Here is a 19,791-nt window from a genome sequence, read left to right on the forward strand (position 1 = left end):
CAGAGCCAGGGCAAGCCTCTGAGCACCAAGGGCATCTCATCTATCCAAGAAAACAACCCTAGAAAAACAACCCTTTGCTTTAAACCCCACAAAACCCAGCTCCTAGGGTGTTTTTCCTAAGTCAGACTCSAGCCTTAGCTGATACCTTAATTGCAGAATCATTCAAAGCTGCCTTGCCCGAGGCTGCACAGCCCCATCCCTGCACCAGTGCAGCCAGGCAGGCACAGGGACAAGGCAGGAGGGGCAAAGGAGCARAACAGGCASGGTGGCTCTGAGCAGAGCCTCTGYAGGGACAGACAGCAGCCCCTCAGCAAGGCAGGTCTTTCTTGCACCACACTCAACACCCAGCAGTGCCCTCCCCGCTGCCCCCTGCTCACRAGGGCGAGGAGAGAGCAGAGCTGTGTTTTGTCACCAGATAAACTACRCTGGAAACCGCAGCAGCCCCTGGAGCTGTGCTTACCCAGCACTGCAGCCTGCCCTGCCTAAACACTGCAATCCAGAGAGGCTTCCCAAAACCACAGCTTTGGCTGCTTCCTAAGGCACAGATGTGCAGTGGATAACAAACCACAGATGGGATGAGTGCTCTGAGGCAGCACATGAGGCTTGCAAGGGAGGTTTCTCCTTCCTCCTTCAGCACTTCTGAAATTCCAAAGGTATCTGACAGGAGCAGTCCTAGCAGCGTCACTGAAGCATTTGTTACCTTTTCTGAAATGATTGTGTTTTCTGCTAAATGGACAGAAATTACTGTCCCAAATCWTCCCCACAGAATAGTGCCAAAAAGGACCAGACACCATCCAAAATGCTCAAGAAATTCCGTATGGAAAGGGACATTCAGGAAGTGCTCTCCTTCAGCGGTGAAAGACACAGTGGAAAATGTTCCTACCCATTTTCAGACTTCCCAGGAATATTTCAGAGAGGAATGGCCAACCAGAGGACACAAGATGGTTTAGGAATAACCCCCCCAAAGTCATCCCAAGGTCATTCACGGCTCCAAAGTCAGGCCCAGCTGACAGGGCCAGAGCCTGCACAGCAAGCAGCAGGCAAAGGTGGACGAGCTGTGGGTCTCAGTGTGGTTCCCACTGTTCCCAGCTCCACACTGACCACTCTCTACTCCCTCGTGGCTGCCAGCACCKCTGGGGGACCCCTCCAGTGGGAATTCTGTGTGCACAAGCAGCTCCTGCAAACACCCCACAGAGCAGCCAACCCTGAGCCCTGGGCTCCATCACTGATGGGCAGCACAAACAAACCGAGTCTCGACAAGCAGCTGGAGCAGAAACTGTGATTTTAACCTGTCCCTGGCAGGGAGGGAACCCCCAYACAGCTGGAAGGAGATCACCCCCTCTGCCTGCCCGAGAGACAGATCCAGACCTTTGGAATTGGGGGACAGCTGGCCTGGAAGCAAAGGGAGAGCTGGTCTCTGCCTGACCCTCTGCCCCCAGGGACGTGTCAGGGGGAGGGGACAGGCGGCTGCAGAAGCTGTCCCCCACCCAGGGGAGCTCAGAGCCAGCCACATGACGGGTGAGCTGATTACTGTTTAACTCACAGAGCCAGGGATTACACGGCCCAGAGAATTCCTGCATGGAAACATGAGCAGCCCTGCCCCACCACCTTGCCGCTCAGATGACCTCTAAGGATCAGAGGGTTTTTCCAAGAGTTTCTCTTTATTCAACTCATCAGAACGAGCATCCCAAGGCATGCTTGAGGTGCCCTCACCCAAACCCACAGCAGCATCTGCTCCTCTGCCTCACCACCACGGGCAGCACCAGCTTTGGGGTGCAGCACCAGTGCCCCAGAAAACACAAATGCTCTCCACCTCAGCTCACYACAGCAGTAAAGCCACCATGGCAAGTGTCACATCTCGCATCAAAATGTGCACCTAATGTTTTCCCCTCACCTTCACTACAGAACAAAAAAAAAAAGCTTCACAAATGATAAATTCTTCCCAGAGAAATGTTGTATTCTGCTTCCAGCAAAGTGAATTAAACTAGGTCCAATCTCAAGGCTTTTAAAAGGAGGAAGCAAGGCTCAGACCACAAACATGTAATGGGAAAAACCCCTGAACCTCATTTATGTTGAAGCTCAGGGACAGTAACAGCCATTCCCTGAGGTGTACAATCATTTTATTTTTATTTGTCAGTCCCTATCCTGGAAATGAGGACAAGGAAAAGGAAGGAAGCTCAGGAGTTTCTGACCAGACTGATTTTACTAGAATTACTTGAATAAGCTGGTCACTCCCCTGCCTCMGGATTGTCACAGCTTTCTTTGGGTTATTTTTTTGCTGACCCATCTGGGCACAGCCTTTGAAGGGCACCTGCTACAGGAATCAGGTGATCAGAACAAGAATTTTGTCTTCTTCTTTCTTTCTGTCACTACCAAAACATACCAGACTGCAGCAACGCACCCTGCCAAAAAGCTGGGCTGCTAAAACACGCTGGGATCAAGAGAACAACGGTGTTATTTCAGGCAGCAGAAAAAAAAAGTGCCATGGGAGATTAAACATCTGTGACTGCCAAATCAGTATCGGCAGGGCTGAGCCTTGAAACTACAACTCCTGTGCCAGCAACCTCTTTGATGTGCACYATGAACATTTAGGGCACCGAACACGTGCTTGATGGTAATGTTTTCAGGATCCAAAGTCTTGTTAGAGGAAGAAAAATAACCCCTAAAGCAGTGAGCAAAACCCCACAGCAACCTCCCAGCACCCCACGTGCTTTCCACTCACCCCACAGCCATACAAGCACCCCAAAGGAATTAGYCAAGGGTGAGCAGCATCATCCATCGAGCACAGCAATTTCACACCCCTCTGTATCAGTTTTTTTTTCTGAAAGAAAGCCTCTCCTGCCTCTGCTGCAGCTCCTGACGGAGACATAGCCCAAGATCTGGGCACTGCAGGGGCCCTTCAGCCCAAGCACAGTCTGGTGACAAAAGCAGTACCTGTAAACATGGCACAAAAATAAGGGCTGCAGGCTGCAAGCACCACCCGGTGAGCTTCCATCTCCACGGTTTCGGCCACAATCACCACATCACAGAGGAGCCGCTTGCTGGGGAAACACCAGAAAAGACAAAGATCATTTCAGAACCCCCGGTCAGGCAAAAAGCTACATCACTACAGCCCGAAAAATGGGAGACCCACATTACAGACACTGCACTTGAGCTTCTGCCAAATCCCAGGGGAAGGTCCTCTGATCCTTCAGTAACCTGCTCCTATCACTGCCTACAAGGCAAGGGCTGAATCCGCCTGAGGCTGCAGCCTTTCTGCTTTCCCCAGGAAAAAATCCTGGAAGACAAACTAGGCACATATGCTGCCCAGGGAACAAAGGGTAAGGGGCTTCTTCACCTCTCAAACAAATAGGGCTTGGTGAAAATAAAGAGTTTATAGATTTGGGCACTACATGGAGCCAGGCTTTAGCAGATCTGTAAGACAAGACATAGACACAGCCATGCAAGGGAACACCAGCAGCACTTTCATCTTTCCACAGGGGAATGGAAGAGTGGAAAAGGAAGTGATTTCTGTAAGTAACTTCTGAACTTCCTTCTGTGCTTAGTGGCACTAAAGAACGTGGCCACCAAAATGTGTCCAGGCACGGGTAAGCACAGAGGCTGCCTCAGCCATCTGCCAGAGAGGAGGTATCAATCACTGGAGTTTATCTGTGGGCCTGAACTTCATTTACCTCGTGAATTACTCTGGTATTAAGAGTTGCTGGATAAAGAACGGGGTTCCAGAAAGAAACCCAAAAAAAATACCTTCTGAGCTCCCCCACTGACTCATTGTAGAGCTCTGGAAAARTCACTTCATTAACGGGTGACCTTTCCTACTCGCCCCATGTATGTCCTTTGAGGATTCATTAGTTAATGTTTGCACAGAGCTCCRCAGATGCCGACAGCAAGGAGTGCTCAGCCTCCCAATAAGTTGGTTTAAGATGCTTAAGCATACAAATGCAAACTAAGGGTGTTCTTTTCAAATGTCAAGCCCGAAAAAGGATCAGTGTCTGTAAATCTAGATGTTGCCTTCTCTTTGGAAATACTTATCTTCACACTGGGCTTTGTCTGTAGGAAACTGCACTATCAAATAAACATAAAGAGAGCTTTTAATGGACCAGGTATGTCTCTTCTCCATACATTGAAATATGTGAGAAAAACCACTGTGAAGTGGAGGGTTATAGATGGAAAACAGGAAGAAAGCAGAAACTGGCAGTCTGTACCCTACATTCATCACAGTTTGGGAGGGGGAAGGGCATTGAGGGRAACTCTTTAAGAGCCTCTTAATGGAAGCTTCCTCTTTTCTTTTAGCTTATGTAMAAGGTTCAATTCCTCTTTGGACTACAGTCATCTAAAGTACCACTCATAAAATTAATGTCATCTACATTTGCACACTAAAAGCCAAAGTGGCAGTTAGGGACATGGTTTAGTGGTGGCCTGGCAGTGCTGGGTTAAGGGTCAGACTCAATGATTTCAGAGGTCCTTTCCAACCTAAACTATTCTATGGTTCTATATAGCAAATAGGTTAAAGGCTTAGCATGATTTTTCTAGACCTTCTGCATGAGATTTCTGGATGCATGTGAAGCGAGAAACTATTATTCAAGGTATCTATTAACACTGATTGCCGACAGCTTAACATAGCCCAAGCTCAATGCACACTCAAGAGAGGTGAAAACTGTGTATTCCACAGCAGCAGCAAGAGCTGGCAAAAAAAAAAAAAAAAAAAAAGAGTACCCAGAAGATGAAAGCATCAAACAGGTGCTTAAGGGCAGCTTTCAGTCTTCTATTTTATCTGTTCAGTATTGCACAAGATACCTAACCACAGGCACTAAGAAACATCGTCTGTCTCAGAGTTATTCCCACTATGCTTCAATTAACAAAGGAATAACAGTAGGACAAAAGATTTCTGAATAGAGCTGCACAAACCTTTATTTTCTGATCCTTTGCTTTCACTACAAAGAAAGGACCAGAAGGACGCCAGTTAAAAGGAAAAAGAAAATTACAACATACTCAGCTTCATGTAATTGTTACACTATTTCCATTTTCTGTTCCTATGCAACAGAGAATCACTGTCAGATATCTGTGGAAGGAAAYATTTCCAATCCCTCTCCACTCTCAAGAACATGTATATTAGGAAACTACTTAATCCACGGAAAGTAAGTGGCTATTAGAGCTTCTTTTGAGTACTTGGAGTGTGCAGGAAGARCAAAGGGTGTTACCTGCTTTCATCACATCGTCTCAACAGTGAGGCAGCACATACATTCATGCATGTGACACACACACTTTCCATAAGAATTCTTTTTAAAATTAGAAGGGTGATTAAGTCCAATGAACTAGTCAGAGAAATGCTCACTGAACTTCTATCTGGTTTGTGGGATAACAGCAACCAAGAAACAGCTCAGGCTGAACCACTGCCACCACACAGCTGATGTGATGACAGCAGCTTTCAAGGCTGTATTCACAGATATTTTTTCAGTGTCTGTTCTCCCTGTACCCACACAGCTGTATAGAGACCAAGGTGTTCTCTTTTAACTAATATCAGGATTTTTAATTTGCAAGAAGAGAGCTGACATTCCTCTTGAGTACTTGGGTTTTTTTTACTTTGGAGTGCTAAGCCCAGACTGAGTGATGCTGCTAGTTAGAGACAAAGAACAGTACATTAATAATCTTTGGTCTGTAATTATGTGTAGGTGTCTTAGTGTCTATAAAGTTCTATTATTGGGTTTCAGACCATTATCTCAGTTAWGAAAATAGTTTACAGCTGAATTTGMTGTAAGTAATGGAAAAGACTAAACAAGTTACCATCTATAAATGAAGTCTATGGCTCWGATAATGTTTTTGGGAAGACAGAGGTCTGACACTGGGGAGAGGAGCCCACCACAAAAGGACTATATTTTAGCTTCCTACTTGTTGATTAATCCTCTAGATGCAAACATCATCATTTTAACTAATAAAGATAGCACAGACTATTTTCTATGTCCCCCAACCAGCACAATTCTGCTAAACCAGAGAGGGTGCCCAGTAAGTCAAAAGTGTACCTCCGTAATTCATTCATGACCTTGAAAGCCTTTCTCATGTGAGAGGGATTGACTGTGACTGTACGCTGGTCCTTTTCATCTTCAGCTGCCTCAGAGGAACGGGAACTCTGCTTAACGCTAAAAACAGGGACAAAAAAAAAGAGAAAAAAAAAAAAAAAAAAGGAGTAGAAAGTTTGATTCAATGGCACTTTAAAAAACAAGCATCCTAAAACTGCAGCACAGGGTATTAAGCATGGAGTTACTCATAAGCCTGTTAGTCAGTTTAGGTTCTCCACATGAAGAGCATCAAAAAACWCAGCTACTTCTGCATGGATATTGAAAGCCAACTCAGCCCACATTTCAGTCAGCAGGGWAGAAAAGAAAAAAGTGCCAAACACCTGAGGACAAAGCCCAGTCTTACAGGCTTCAGGCCAGGAAAGCAGTATAAGTTGAAATTCAAGCCAGAACATAATTGCCTCACTGAATAGGAATAGACTTCAGCACTGTGAACAACAAGAGTACCACAGACCTTTTCACACTCATACAGAGAAAAAGAAGTTTAGTCTTCAATGTCCCRTCTGAAAAAGGCAAGCACACAACACTTGTATCTTCTACAGAGGCAAGGAGAAAAGGGCTATTAAAACGCCCTGCACAGCTTTCAAAGCTTTACTGAAGCCACATCCCATTTCCATTTCAGAAACAGATCTATTTAYTGCCACTGAAACATATGGAACGAGTTATTAAACCTTCCTACCAGAAGCACCAGCTGCGTAGGTAATGTCAAACCAGCAGCACCCCGTTCWGTGCTGTGTTTAACCAGGCCAACAGGTGCCTAAGGCACAGAYGTGTCCCYATTGCTTTGTTGGGAGCKCTGCTCTTCACACACAATCGACAGYGGGTCGATATCTCCACCTCCCTGGTCTGAAAACTGTGAAATCACTCAGARCTGAAGGCTYTCACCTATGAAAGCAGCAGCACTTTGAGRCAGGTCCCTGTTCTGCTCACACCCATGGCTCACCCCTCAAARGCACACAAGACAAGCCAAGGAGGGCTGTCCATGCCAAAAGCCAACCCCAAGAGAATGGCAGACCTCAGGAGGCAGCTCCATCACCACCGTGTGCCWGACTGGAGACCTTCTCAGAGCTTTCCCTTCCAAAGGAGAGATTCCCTCTGCTTCACCTTTGTCCCTTCCTCCCYGCCACCTTTCTTAGCTGGGCTGGTGTCATGATAAAAAAAGGCTGAATTGGGTTAAACCAGCAGTCTGGGCAGTCCAGCATGCTGGCTCTACTGGGGAGCAGAAGGTGATGTGTGGAGAAGGGTACAGAGCAGGGAAATGTGGAAGGATCCTTCCCAGAACACCCCACCAGCCTCTGTCAAGGTGTGTATGCATGCACRTACATATCTATATACATGTATCCTTAACACAATGACTTTCCCTTAGAAAAACACATTATTCACTGTTTACAGCCCCTGGACAGTGTGAGGCCCTCGCTGAACGTTCCATCCTCCCCACTGCCTGCTCCTGACCAGTGGCTGTCACCGTCACCCTGTCCCTTGACAGCACACAAAGCTCTTTGCCTCCCAGCTGTCTCTGGTGGGCTCACTCTGGTTCCTGGAGAAGCAAGCCAGGCTGCAAACAGCTCAAACCCACGCCTGCATACTGAGCAGCCTCCAGCTTTGTGCCTGAGACAAAGGTTAATGCCAAAAAACAGCCAAGTCCAATCCTTTCACTTTGCTGAGCAAGWGAAATATTTTCGGCCATAAGTGAAGCCGCAAGGCTGAGCACAACATCACCCAGCACATGTCCCAGTGAGGGACACAACTCCCCAGGCTCCGTTACAGTCGTCATCCAATTAGCTTAGTATGGCCGGATTAAAGGAAAAAAAAAAAACCAGAAAGGAGAAAACCTCATGTTAAATGTTCAGCATTCAAGGGACTGGTACCAGGCAACGACACAAACAGCTTTTCTATCCCTGAAGAAAGCTGAACTCATTCTGTGCCACACACACTGCCAGAGGTGTCCGTGGGCATGGAGCTGTGCTGGCACTKGGCTCTTCCCCAGCTCTGCACACTCAGTGAGGAAGCTCCTCGCTCCAGGGGCATGGCCAAATCCAGCTAAGCCTCACCACTGTGTCCATCAAAAGCCCTGCTTGAAACTTTAGGCCAAGTGAAGTTTGACCACAGCTTTGATCTCCCCAGCATAAAGCCTTGGTTTTTAAACAGCTAAACCTGCCCCTGTGGCACGATGGAGCCAAGGAGGGGCAAATGAGGCTCTGGAAGTGYGAGTGATTYCATGGAGCTGTCAGGCTCCAATACRTACAGGAAGCTAGCAAAGTAAACAAAAAAGGGGAAAAAAATTCAAAAAGAAAGTGAAACTGAAAGGCAGCGTGGGGAGAGCCATTCCCATCACTCCCAGAGCAGGACAGCTGGATCTCCACAGGACACTGCTCCAGGCACCCTCACAGACTCACCTCACGGACCCAAAATCAAGCCATGCACACAGAAATCCTGGGGATTCTCTAATARGAACAAGCACACCGCTGAGATTTATTTATTAGCTCTCCAGTGCYGGAGACCAAAGATTCATTATGTTCAAACTTTTCCGCTGGCAAAAGACACAGTKCAAAGGACACAGCAAGTTCCACTGAGCACCAAAGTAAATGTCAGGTCAACGAGTCTTCATAAAACCTCAACTCCACCAACATTTGTCTGTGTATTTTAAAAGCAAAAGAAAAAAAATCTTGCTTCAGGATTTTGGAAAAAAAGATCAAACTGCTCTTCCTAAAAAGCAAGAAAGATAATTTTGTTTTAAAAAACCTTCTAAGAGAAATCTTCTGCTTTACTACTGGGGCGAGATTTCAGAATTTGCCAAAAGCTTACCATAAGAAAGTACTGCAGATTGTCTGGCTAAGAGCTTGTTTCAAAAAAGACCAAGATATGCTATTTAAAGTTTTTTCCAAATGACTCACACAAAAAAAAAGAGATTTGAAGAATTAATGGATAAGAGCCTTTAACTCATCTTTAAGACTGATTCAGCTTCCAGAGAATTGTGTTCCAGTAAAGGACAGAGGATGATTTTATCTGGGAGATATTTTACACCTCCATGCACATACTCTCAGAGATCACTGACACATTTCCAACAKGAAAATGCAAGAACCTGAATGCTCCAAGCAAATGCAACCTGCCACAAAGCAAAAGCTGCCCCTGAGAAGAACCAAACCATTACATTTCATAGCCTTTTCTGAGATTTTTCCTCCCACAAGTCTAAGAATTATTACTTTTATTACACTGTTGTTATTTTAACGGAGCAAAGCAAAGGAGGAATAGGGTCCTCTGATCAAAGATGCCAGCCAAGACCACCGGGATATGCACCCCGTGACCACAGGGACATCCCCCCAGCACCTCCACGYTTGCCAAGCTGATGTCCTACTACACCAGCAGGACTCGTGAGCCAGCTGCCAGGAGCAATTTGTTCTATTTCTGGGCTATCCAAGGCCRTGCACTGAGTGAATGGACAAATGATTTAATTTCCCTGGGCCAGATGAACATCCTCTTTACAGACACAGCAGGATGCTCCTAAAATGAGCAGAGAGGCTCTTAGTTTCAGACAGTGCCAGCCCCACTGCCACCTCCAGCATGGCCTTCCAATGATGTCCCCAAGTAAAACTAATGAACCCTGATTTGAGGGTCCCTAATTAAGCCAGTGAAGTTAATCACTACTCTGTTGACACCTTGCTCCTCCTCTCCAGGACCCCCTAACAGGGCTGGGCTCAGGGTTCACAGCCCAGCTCCTGCCAAGCCTGGCCACAACCCGGCTGACAGGTATTTTAAAAACCCATAACCCACCATTCTGCTGCCYGCATGTACCAGCCATAAAGTTGGGTTGCCTTAGTTACCAGCAGTAATTACAGATGTCTTTGTAGATTATGGGAAAGAATAAAAGCCTTCCTTAGAGATAAACTGTCCCCTGGCAAGATTATTGCCRTGCAGAGAGCTGGTAAACCCCAGGAACAAAAATCCCAACTCCACCAAATCCAATTCTAACCCTGGCTTTATTGGAGCCAGGAGCTCACCCTGAAGGGAGGGCAGATCTCAAGTGCACTCTCCTTCACAGAAGGACAAGTTCCTGCTCATGTTTTGGGAGAACAGCSCCCAGGCTCAGCTCCTAACCCAATGTGGACATCACAGAGGTCCCCCTCGACCAGGCTCTCACACTGGAGAGGTGATGGGACCCCAGACACGTCCAGCCCAGCCTCACCCCACTGTGCATCAAACCGTGCTGGGGGGCTCTGGGAGCTGCTCCCCTCTCCTGCCCGAGCACCACAGGCTGAGTGAGCTTTGCTCTCCTGGGTGTCCCCTGACACCGCAGAGCATCAGCACAAGTTTGGCCAAAGCCAGGYTCGGGTCCTGCCCTCCCATGGCATGGACAATCCAGCACCTCTGTAGGGGCTTCATATCCTTGTATTAACTCAAAAATGCCTGCTAACCATGAATTTCCAATGCCTACGGAGCTTCTTTGTGGGATATCTTATAATCATCACCAGAAAACATTAATCTACAGTTTCTGAGAACATCACTCTGATCTAAAAATCTGACAGATRCCCAAAAGCAGTTAATAGCACTCAAAACTTTAATACCTCCTCCAAGATAAATGGAGACTGAAATACTAGTTTTAATCTAAGCAAAATGAAAAATCATTTTACTTTAACTAGCCTAATTCTTTGTTCAAAATCAATGCCCCAAATTACTGCTGAAATACATTATGCTCAACAGTTTTATTCCTTGAGTCAGTAAGGAAAACATATCAGTGTAACAGCATGGTTATAAAAATCTCAATTTCTGAATTTGTCTTTAGGTACATACAAAGRCATTCAAAAAATTCTGACTGAAGGAATCCACATACTGAGCTGGCCTTTGAGAGGATTTCAGAGAAATGCATTATCATTAAAACATATGGGAGGCAGCATAATGGAAAGGATTATTTTTTTCTTTAATAGCAATATTATTTTCTCGTTCTGTTGATTTTTTTCATTGCCTACATAAACACGGAGACATTAGCTTAGGAAAACACACAATTGGCATAGAGCAGAKCCCCAAAAGGATATTCATATTAAAGGAGACCTCAGGGGGAAAGCAGACTTTGGGAACTAGTGAGAAGAAAGGTCCTTGCTGACAGTAATGGAAACAACACAAAAAAACTCAAATACAACAATACCATTTGCTTTCAAAGGCAAATATTGTATTTCTCAAACAGATACACAGACTACCCTCACGCAAATATAAAACTACAGCTGCTTTAATATTTTAACAAAAAAAATTAACAGTCCAGGGGCTCTTTTCTATTCAAATTCAAAATCACCTTGCAAATTCAGAACCAGAGTATCATGCCCAAGTGTAAGCCTTACACAATTTCTCCATAAAATATAAGTCTCCCTCAGCACAGTAAAAGAAAACCAGGATTCTGAAATATTTTACTGCCAATGTTTCAGGTTAAATCTCCCTTGTCCCCAGCTGCTTCTGCTCATGTGCAATGACATGGGCACATGATACCACYGAACAACCTGGGTGTGCAAGTTAACAGGATATTTGAGTCTGGGCAGGCTTGGGACCAGAGTCAGAGGTGATGTGAGCACCAACAACACTGATCCTCACTGCCTATGGAAACGGAAAATGCAGTAATGTTAAAAACCAGGAGGAACTCTCCCATAATGAGAGTCACCAGGTGTAAAATTTGAGGACCAATCTGGCTGACATGGACCTGAGCTGAAATCCGGGGCAAAAGCACACAAGAATCACGGAGTGAGCCCACCAAGGTCATTCCTGAGCACCTCCTCCCAGGACTTGTTCAAGCAGGTAAAGCAGCCCCAGCACAGCCCCACACACTGTGCCCTTTTGAACCAGAAGAAAACAGGTGAATATTTCCAGCTTTCCTTGCCAAGAGTCGAGCCCCACATCATTACTGCCCACAACCAGTTCAGGACCGCCKTCCTCTTCCCGAAAACTAGAAATGCGAGCAGCAATTTGGGTAAATCATTCCTCACTTCCAGAGGCAGAGAACATGCTGATGGGGATARTCCTTCATGCCCTAAAAGCAGATGGTCTGGAAACAACAGGATAAGGTAAAACAGTGCAGGTATTTTTCCGGTGGCTTTTTCACCACTGTATCCCCAGAAAAAAGGCCTCCAGTCAAAGTGAAACCATTGCTGGCAACCATCAAATAAAAGTAATAAGCAACTGTGCCAAGGATGATCCCAGCCTAGGGTATCAAAACAGCTCTGTTCCACTTCCTCAAACACAGGCTCATTTACACAAACAAAGAAACAAAAAAAAAAAAAAGGAAATCTCATTCCATGAGCTAGCATCTAGCATGACAAACGAAGATTTCAAGGCACTTGAAACAAATTAATATTTGGATTAATATTCAGAGGTGCCTGTTGACACCATTACGGGAAGCAAAAAGCCCCACAATGAGAAATGTGGCAGGATGAAAGGTTTTGCACATTAAATACACAAACAATTGCAGCCCTTGAGTCACAGAAGGGTAGAAAGCTGCCCTTTGGAGCTTGGAAAACAACTCCCACAGGCTGCTGTGAATGTTTTCCCTCAACAGAAGGAAATTTTCCAGAATTTGGGGGCTGATTGCAGCTTAATTTTCTAATGCATCATATTTAAACAGAACTTCTGTCAAGTCCTGACGTTTARCCCTACCAGCAGGTCAAGCCCCCTCTGTTCCCCCACTCCCTGTAAGGTCAGCAGCGCAAAAGGAAACACTCAGCATATCCTATTTAAAAAAAAAAAAAAAATATTGCAAAAACCCAAACCAGCTTAATGTTTAGTTTGGAGCAATGCAAGTGGCTTCTGGTGTGTGAAAGGCACCTGACAGAGGGGAGTAATGAGGGCAGAGCCGAAACAGTGAACATCTCTCTGACATCCACGAGCTCCCTAAGCAGCAATAATATCTTTTATGCGTTCAGTGGACACTAGGTCGACTCGGTAAACACTTCCTCACGCAGGTTTTGGAGCAAAATATYTGCCTGGCAGGAAATAAAGTGTGTACGGCCCAGCCACCGTGCGAGGGAGACGCGGGATCCCCTGCACTGCCCTAACACCGCACAGCGCCCGGCTGACACACACGCCGGCAGGAAAGGCGATCCCCAAAGGACCCACGGACGTTACGGATTTTCACTCGTGACTCAAAAAAGCAGCAAATATCAGCGGGTCTGTCTTCAGCGGAATGCCCAAGTCGGCTGCCCGCGGTTCCAGGCGCAGGCAGGGCACACACAAGCCCGACACATGGTGCCGGTGGGGTGAGCAGCCACCCACCCCCCTGTCCTGCATCCCACCCCCCTGTCCGGCATCCTTCCCCCCTGCCCCGCACCTCCATTTTCGCGAACAGCCCCCGACCTTCCTCCCGCATCTCCTCGATTCCATCCGAAACACATTCCACGAAAAGCCCTCGGCTGGCTCGGTGTGGGTGCGCGGGGCGAAGCCGCCTGTCTGTCACCATGACATTGCAACATCCGCGCACAGCAGGGCAGGCGCCCATCGCAGGAGGGAGGCATCGCTGCCAGCGGCGAGCAGCGGGCGAGCGGGATCCCGCAGCCGCACCCCGCATTCCTGCGCACAGCCCCGCATCGCTCGCACCGCGATGGGCCAAGGGCAGCCCCATCCCGAGCGCACACAAAGGCTGCCGYGGGTACCCACCTCTCCTCCTCCATTGTGCGGGGCGGCGGCGGGGCCGGCTCAGCGCCCCGGGCCCGGCATGGCTGCGAGCGGCCGCCCCCGCCCCGGGCCGCTTCCTGCGGGAGCGGAGCGCTGCGTGCCGGGCGCGCCCGCCGCACCGACTGCCACTGCTGCCGCCGCCGCCGCGCAGCCCCCTTCCCTCCCCTCTCTTCCCTCCCTCCCTCCCCTCCCCTCCCCTCCCCGGCGGGGCTTGCGAGCGTCTCCGGGCAACGCCAGCACCGCCCCGCACCGCCCCGAGAGCGCCCGAGAGCGCCCCGGCTCCGGCTAGCGGCACTCCGCCGCTGCGGCACCAAATAGGTCAGGGACAGCCCCGAGGCGGCCCGGCGGACAGCGGCACCCGGCACAGCAGCCCCCGGCCCCGAGCACCATCCCTCCGACCGCCCGCTGGACGGAGCTCTCCTCCGGGAGGAGCCGAGTGGCCCCAAACCGCTTCCAGCCCTGCAAACTACGGACCGGACAAAAGTTTTAGTGGCTGAACATCCCCGGTCCCGAGGTCAATCCCGAGCACCGGCAGCGCAGCAGAGGAGCGGTGATGGAGAGGAAGGATAGATAGAGTCCCAGCCCTCCTAAGTCTCCCCAGTCCTGCCGCATCTAGCTTCCCGTTCCCCAATTTATCAAAACCTTCCTGTCCTTTATGCRATCTGTCAGGCCAAATGCACCCCGCATAGACAATATGGGTCCTTCTCAACTGCAGGTGCTGTTTAGCCTAAAGCACTGAACTAAATTACATTTGTCACTTTTATTCCAATTGATACAAATGCAGAGACTTTTACATAAATCTTTTTTCCCCTCATTTTATTAAAATAATTTTTCAATTGTACTCTCCAGCAGTGAGGCCTTAGAGGTTAATTGTATTAAAGACAAGAAACATTTGCTTTTTYCATTACTCTTCCATTCACAGAATGTTCTTGTGCAAAAGAAAGAGGTAACTGGAAATATCAAGAGATTTCTCTTGGAAGATGCCATTTCATCTCTTTTGTAAATAAAATTACCTCGCTCCTGTATGTTTCTCCTCAAGCCATGTTCTCAGCCCAAGTTTCATACATCTTTTTTAAAGTATCAGCAATGATGATTGAAGAGATGCCATTGTAYCTTCCACAGGACAGTTTCAAAAGCTTGCTGAGAATCTTAACTACCAATCACCCTCATTCTTCAGATAAGAAAACTTAACACACCTGAAACTTAAAAGRCTTTATCAAGGACACATAGGGATGGAGAGTCCTGCTATTTAAACACCATTTGGCTGCCTACCCATAAACAGAAGAAATACAGATAAAGMCATGAAGTCAAACCTCACACAGAATTCGGGCAAAATTCTTTCATTTTCCCTAGAGAATCCTGTTAAACYATCAGTTTAAAACATCCAGATCCTCGAGTATTTCCCAGTCTTACACTGTTCATGCACAACATGCAAAACTGTAAGACACAAGCTCAAACGTGAGACAAAGGAACTCTATAAAAATAATAGCATTTACCTCGGAAATGAGGGCTAGAGCTTGTTTCCATCGAGTAAATCCCTCAGTAATCATAAAAAGTCCAGATACAAGAGCAAGTCCTGAAATTGCTGCAAAATGCCTGTGTATTTTTATTAACACATGTTTTTTCCAATAACAAAATATTAGGCTTTCACCATAAAAATTTACATCTCACTCCAGTCAACCTGGGAGCTAACCACCTAAATTGAACCAAATCAGCAATAGCTTCTTACGTGCTTTGCCCCATGGGCTTGTGTACCAATGGATTCTACAAATCATGAGAGCAGCCACAGAAAGGTAAATCCCAGTGACAGACAAGAGCAAATGAGTGCATAGTCCTTGCTGGAGCAGGACAAAAGCATGTTCCAGTAATCAGAGATTATCTTTATAGCAGCCTTGCAAAATAATCGTGACTGGGTAACAACTCCAAGACATAAATTTCTTGTTTGTTTGTAAGTGCAAAGACTGGTATCTTGAAAAAGCATTCAGTCAAAAGGATTTAGTGACACCTGATGGGTGGAATTTTTCCAGCCTCTTTCAAAAACTCCTAGTCTCACACAGTCCTAAATTCCTCCTACATCTCATCTACCTTCGATCACTGACAATCAGAAAACCAATGCTCAGATTAGAAAGGTCCCCAGAGTGCCTGTTCCAGCCAGTCCCAGCAGCCCTCAGCCCACCTAAACCTTTCCAGATTCCTGTGATAATCATCAGAACTACACTGAAAAACCAAACCCCACAATTCCAAGAAACCACTGGGAGACAGGAGAGCAAAGCATTGCCAGTGTCTCCACAGTTGCAAGGAATTTCTTCAATAAAAGTGGCACAAAGGGAGGGAATAAAAACAATCACTACCAATCTGATCCAGAAGTCTTTCCTGGGGTTATAAGTAAAAGACATGAAGTGCTTATRAGAATTTAATTATATGAAGAGTCCAAATACAATCAGACAACACCCGGTCAAGCTCCACAGCCTCTGCAGAAGCCTGAAAGTCACCTCACCTCCCAAAAACCCAGCAGAAAGCAAATTGCATCAAATAGGTAAGGACTTGGCCAGAGCTGGGATCAGGGATGTTCTGGCAGCTKAAGTGGTAAGACCCTGGCACCGGAGCACATTTTCTAAAGCATGTGACTCCCAGAGCAGGGCTGGAACATCCACCCCAGCAATGAATCCCCCGGGATCTGCTCTCCGGGCACAWGCTGCAGGAGCCACCAGCATCACAGTGGCGCTCCGGGCTGTTGCCCTCTGCTGGCACACATCCCACTCCGTGCTCCTGCTTGGCCAGACCAGCAAAATCGGGCTTTACAACACAGTTTTCCTTTAGTCTTTTGTGTAAATCGCAATCCCTACAGAAACAGTGGGCTTATTCCAACAATTTTATAACATTACCACCTCTAGAGCAACAACCCCTGACCATCTTCACCTCCCAGCYGTGATTTCTGGGGCATCAGCCATTCCATTGCTCTCCCTACACAGCAGTTACCCACCAGCTGAAAATGTTCTTCCTGCTGCTCTTCCGACACTTTCCTGGAGCAAAAGCCACAGATACCACCCGCAGTCACCTATGTCAGGGGCACACACTTCCTGCCCTGCAGTCATATTTATCAGAAATTTGCAGGAAGATTTTCAAATAGATTTTATTGTTTAGAATTTAGTGCTCAAAAGGAAAARAGAATCAGGAAGAAAGCTGTAAAAACAACTCTTGTGGGCACAGGAACAAAGGCAAAGGCCAGTATTCAGTTCCCTAAATGCTACCAAGTCCCTCTGCCTCCTGAGAGTCTGTACCTAATGAGAGTACAGTTCTTCCTGCAGGCTGAGATAAACACTGAACTTGAGAAAAATTATAGGCAATGGAACAAAAAATAGGATTTTTTTCACCAAAATTGTTCTAATAGGATATATTTTTAATGTGGTTCTTTATAATACAACCCTTAATGCTTCCACTACTACCTTCTGTAATAAAGGGAAATAATCCATGTGCTTCATAAAGATATATGGCTTAATTAATATTTGTATAGTATAACTCAGTGAAAACAGCATAAACAAAGATACTCTCATTCAGGATCTCAACACCATAACCCAAATCTCTTTACTGTTACTCCCTGTACACTCATTGTCTTGCACTCTTCCTGGAATTTTTAAAACATTTCATTTCTTGCTCTTTGCAAAAGTCAAGAGATAGCGTCTACCACCCTCATACTGCAACATCAACACAAAAGATCAATCCCACAGCTGCCACACACAAAAATTTAGGCAGGTTTCTGCAGGCACATTATTTTACCAAACAGAAAAGCCTGTCTCAGGCAGCATACCTTCCTCAGAAGTAATAGATTGTCCTTCATTATCCTGCTTGGTATTTTGTGGGCAAACCTCTTTTTCTGTTCAATATTCCACAGCATATACAGAGTAGGAACTGCATGTCTGGGGCTCAGCTCGTGTTTCTGTTCTTCCTGGAGTTTCGTGGTGTGCTTTTCTGGGCTCAGCTTCCCATCCTCTCATGCACACAGAAGTGAACCCTGTGAGGGAGAAAAAAAAACACATTTTGAGAAGGCATTTGAGAGTGTGGCATCAGCTCATTGCAACACTTTTGGCACAGAGCAGCACCAGCACTAAAACAAGCCCAGCTCTTCCTTTCGAAGGTGATGTTTCTCAACTCCCTCTCATCTGACTCCCCAATACATGGAAACCAAGAGCTYCCCATTGCCACCACCTACACGCAGAGCCATCGTAAAATTTCCAAAACACACGTGGTGCTGATTCATCACCAAGCTCACGCCTCAAAGATTTAAAAGTAAAATTGATACCACAGAGAGGAAGTTGAGATTTTAACTGGTGCTGGGTGACTAAAAGAAAATTTTCATAACAACATCTAAATGATGTCATCTGAGAAAAAATAATTTGCCTGCATTTAAGACTGCAGAAAGTAATGGACAGATGGGCTTAAAGGGAAAAGGCACATTGACTGCAAGGGCTGAGCTCCTTTGTGCTCCTGGGAATCTCTCTTTTCCAGGAGGATGMATCTCCATGAAGTAACAGTAGAAAGCTGGCACTACTCTTGCAGAATGCAGCTGCCTGTAACCAAGAGGCATTAGCAATGACAACTACAAACATCCTGCAGTCCAGCAGGGATCTTGGGGGAGAAATCCTGAACTTCCAGTCAGGACTCAAAGGAGCTCTCTCCAGTAAATGGAGCATCATTACTACAGCAGTGGTAGAAAGAAAATAATTAAGTCCAAATGAAATCTCACAGTAAAGGACTTCGGCCAAATTTGTTACCCAGTAAACTTAAAAGATTACTAAAACCTGAAGAAGTTCTAAATAAGCACAAGGAGAGTATTGGGAATTTAGAATCAGGAATCTTCACAATGCTGCCACCCATCCCAGGAACACCCACTAAGCCCAACACCAGAGGATATCCCTTCTGAGAAGGGAGGGGATCTGGAGGATGAAAATGAAGTAAACTATTTCAAAACACAGCTGATAGTGCTGTGCTTGTATACAACAACAAGGTGAGCACAGCCTCCCCCCAGGGCCATGCCCTGCCCATGCTGCAATTTGTTACCAGGGTGTGTGGCTGGGAGAGGGAGGATTTCCACTGGAGCTGGGCTAGTGTGCAGTAAAGAAAACAAGATTACTGATCCACAGAGAAAATGTCAAAAGCACATGAACCTCCACTCCCAAACTACTCATGCATTTTTTCTAGCWTTGCTTTAATCCAAGTCTGTGCTGGAAAAAGGTTCAGCTCCCCTGAACTTTCTTCCTCCAGCGACTACACTTATGCTTCCTTCTCCCCGGGGTTTTGTGGAAAGCAAATTCTTACAGAAGAGAGAAAGTCTATTGTAAAGCTACAGAAAGCAACAAAAATTACAGAAATGACAGAGGAGACTGAGATGATATTCATCTTTTATATTAACCAGGTTACAGGCTAACAGCATGTTTTCAGATGAGTGGCTTTGCATCTCTTTAAATTCAAATAGCATTCCCAGGAAAACAGGGCTTCTGTGAGACAAACCAGTTGGCAATTCCATGGTACAAAGTAGCATTTGAACAAAYGATGTACTTTCAGATTCGTGAGCTCATTTTGCTTCTAAGGAATTTTTCTGCAATGTTAATCAGTGATTGGTACTTTGATGGTGCTGAGCAAATGTGCGTCTTGACACATTTCCAGCCAGAAATGTAATTCCTTTCTAAATTGGCAGATTCCTCACTGCATTACTCATGAAAAGAGGTATTTATAGTAGTTTAATGAATATAATATGTACTAAAATTGTACATAGCTCAACATAGTCCAATTTTTTTTTTTTTTAAGAAGAGGTATTCTTTCAAATCTGCRTATTTTCCATCTGCGAAAGCATTTGGGAATGAAACCCTAAGCATCATGCTAAGAGGGTTAATATCCAGATGCCTCAGACAGATGGCATTATTAGTCTGCCTGGGCCTGACATCTAGTTTTCCAAGTTAAGGAGCTTTGGTTATCCCTTGGATGGATGACAATCTGAGAATAGCCAGGGCTCTAAACCCGACGTTTACTGTAACAGCAACAGGCAACATTGCAGCTTTGCCTGACAGACTTTTAG

The 19,791-nt window shown here is 46.2% G+C and overlaps 1 protein-coding gene across 2 annotated transcripts in view; it reads right to left on the reverse strand.

Annotated features, from left to right (window-relative positions):
• The window catches only part of KLHL3 (kelch like family member 3), a 50,869-nt gene extending 33,136 nt beyond the window's left edge, over positions 1-17,733 (reverse strand). The window contains exons 1-3 of one of the 2 annotated variants that reach the window (XM_057373698.1): positions 17,527-17,733; positions 6,018-6,134; positions 2,935-3,041 (exon numbers count right to left, since the gene is read on the reverse strand). In XM_057373698.1, the coding sequence (XP_057229681.1) occupies positions 2,935-3,041; positions 6,018-6,055 (145 nt within the window). In that variant the 5' untranslated portion in view covers positions 6,056-6,134; positions 17,527-17,733. Of the gene's footprint in view, positions 1-2,934; positions 3,042-6,017; positions 6,135-13,700; positions 13,839-17,526 lie in introns of those variants that run through there. The other variant, XM_057373697.1, reaches the window with a different exon arrangement.
• Positions 17,734-19,791: the final 2,058 nt, after the last annotated feature.

The sequence above is a fragment of the Malurus melanocephalus genome, unplaced genomic scaffold, assembly GCF_030028575.1.
Source record: "Malurus melanocephalus ecotype Western Australia unplaced genomic scaffold, MMel_1.1 scaffold_205, whole genome shotgun sequence".
NCBI classification, from domain to species: Eukaryota; Metazoa; Chordata; class Aves; order Passeriformes; family Maluridae; genus Malurus; species Malurus melanocephalus.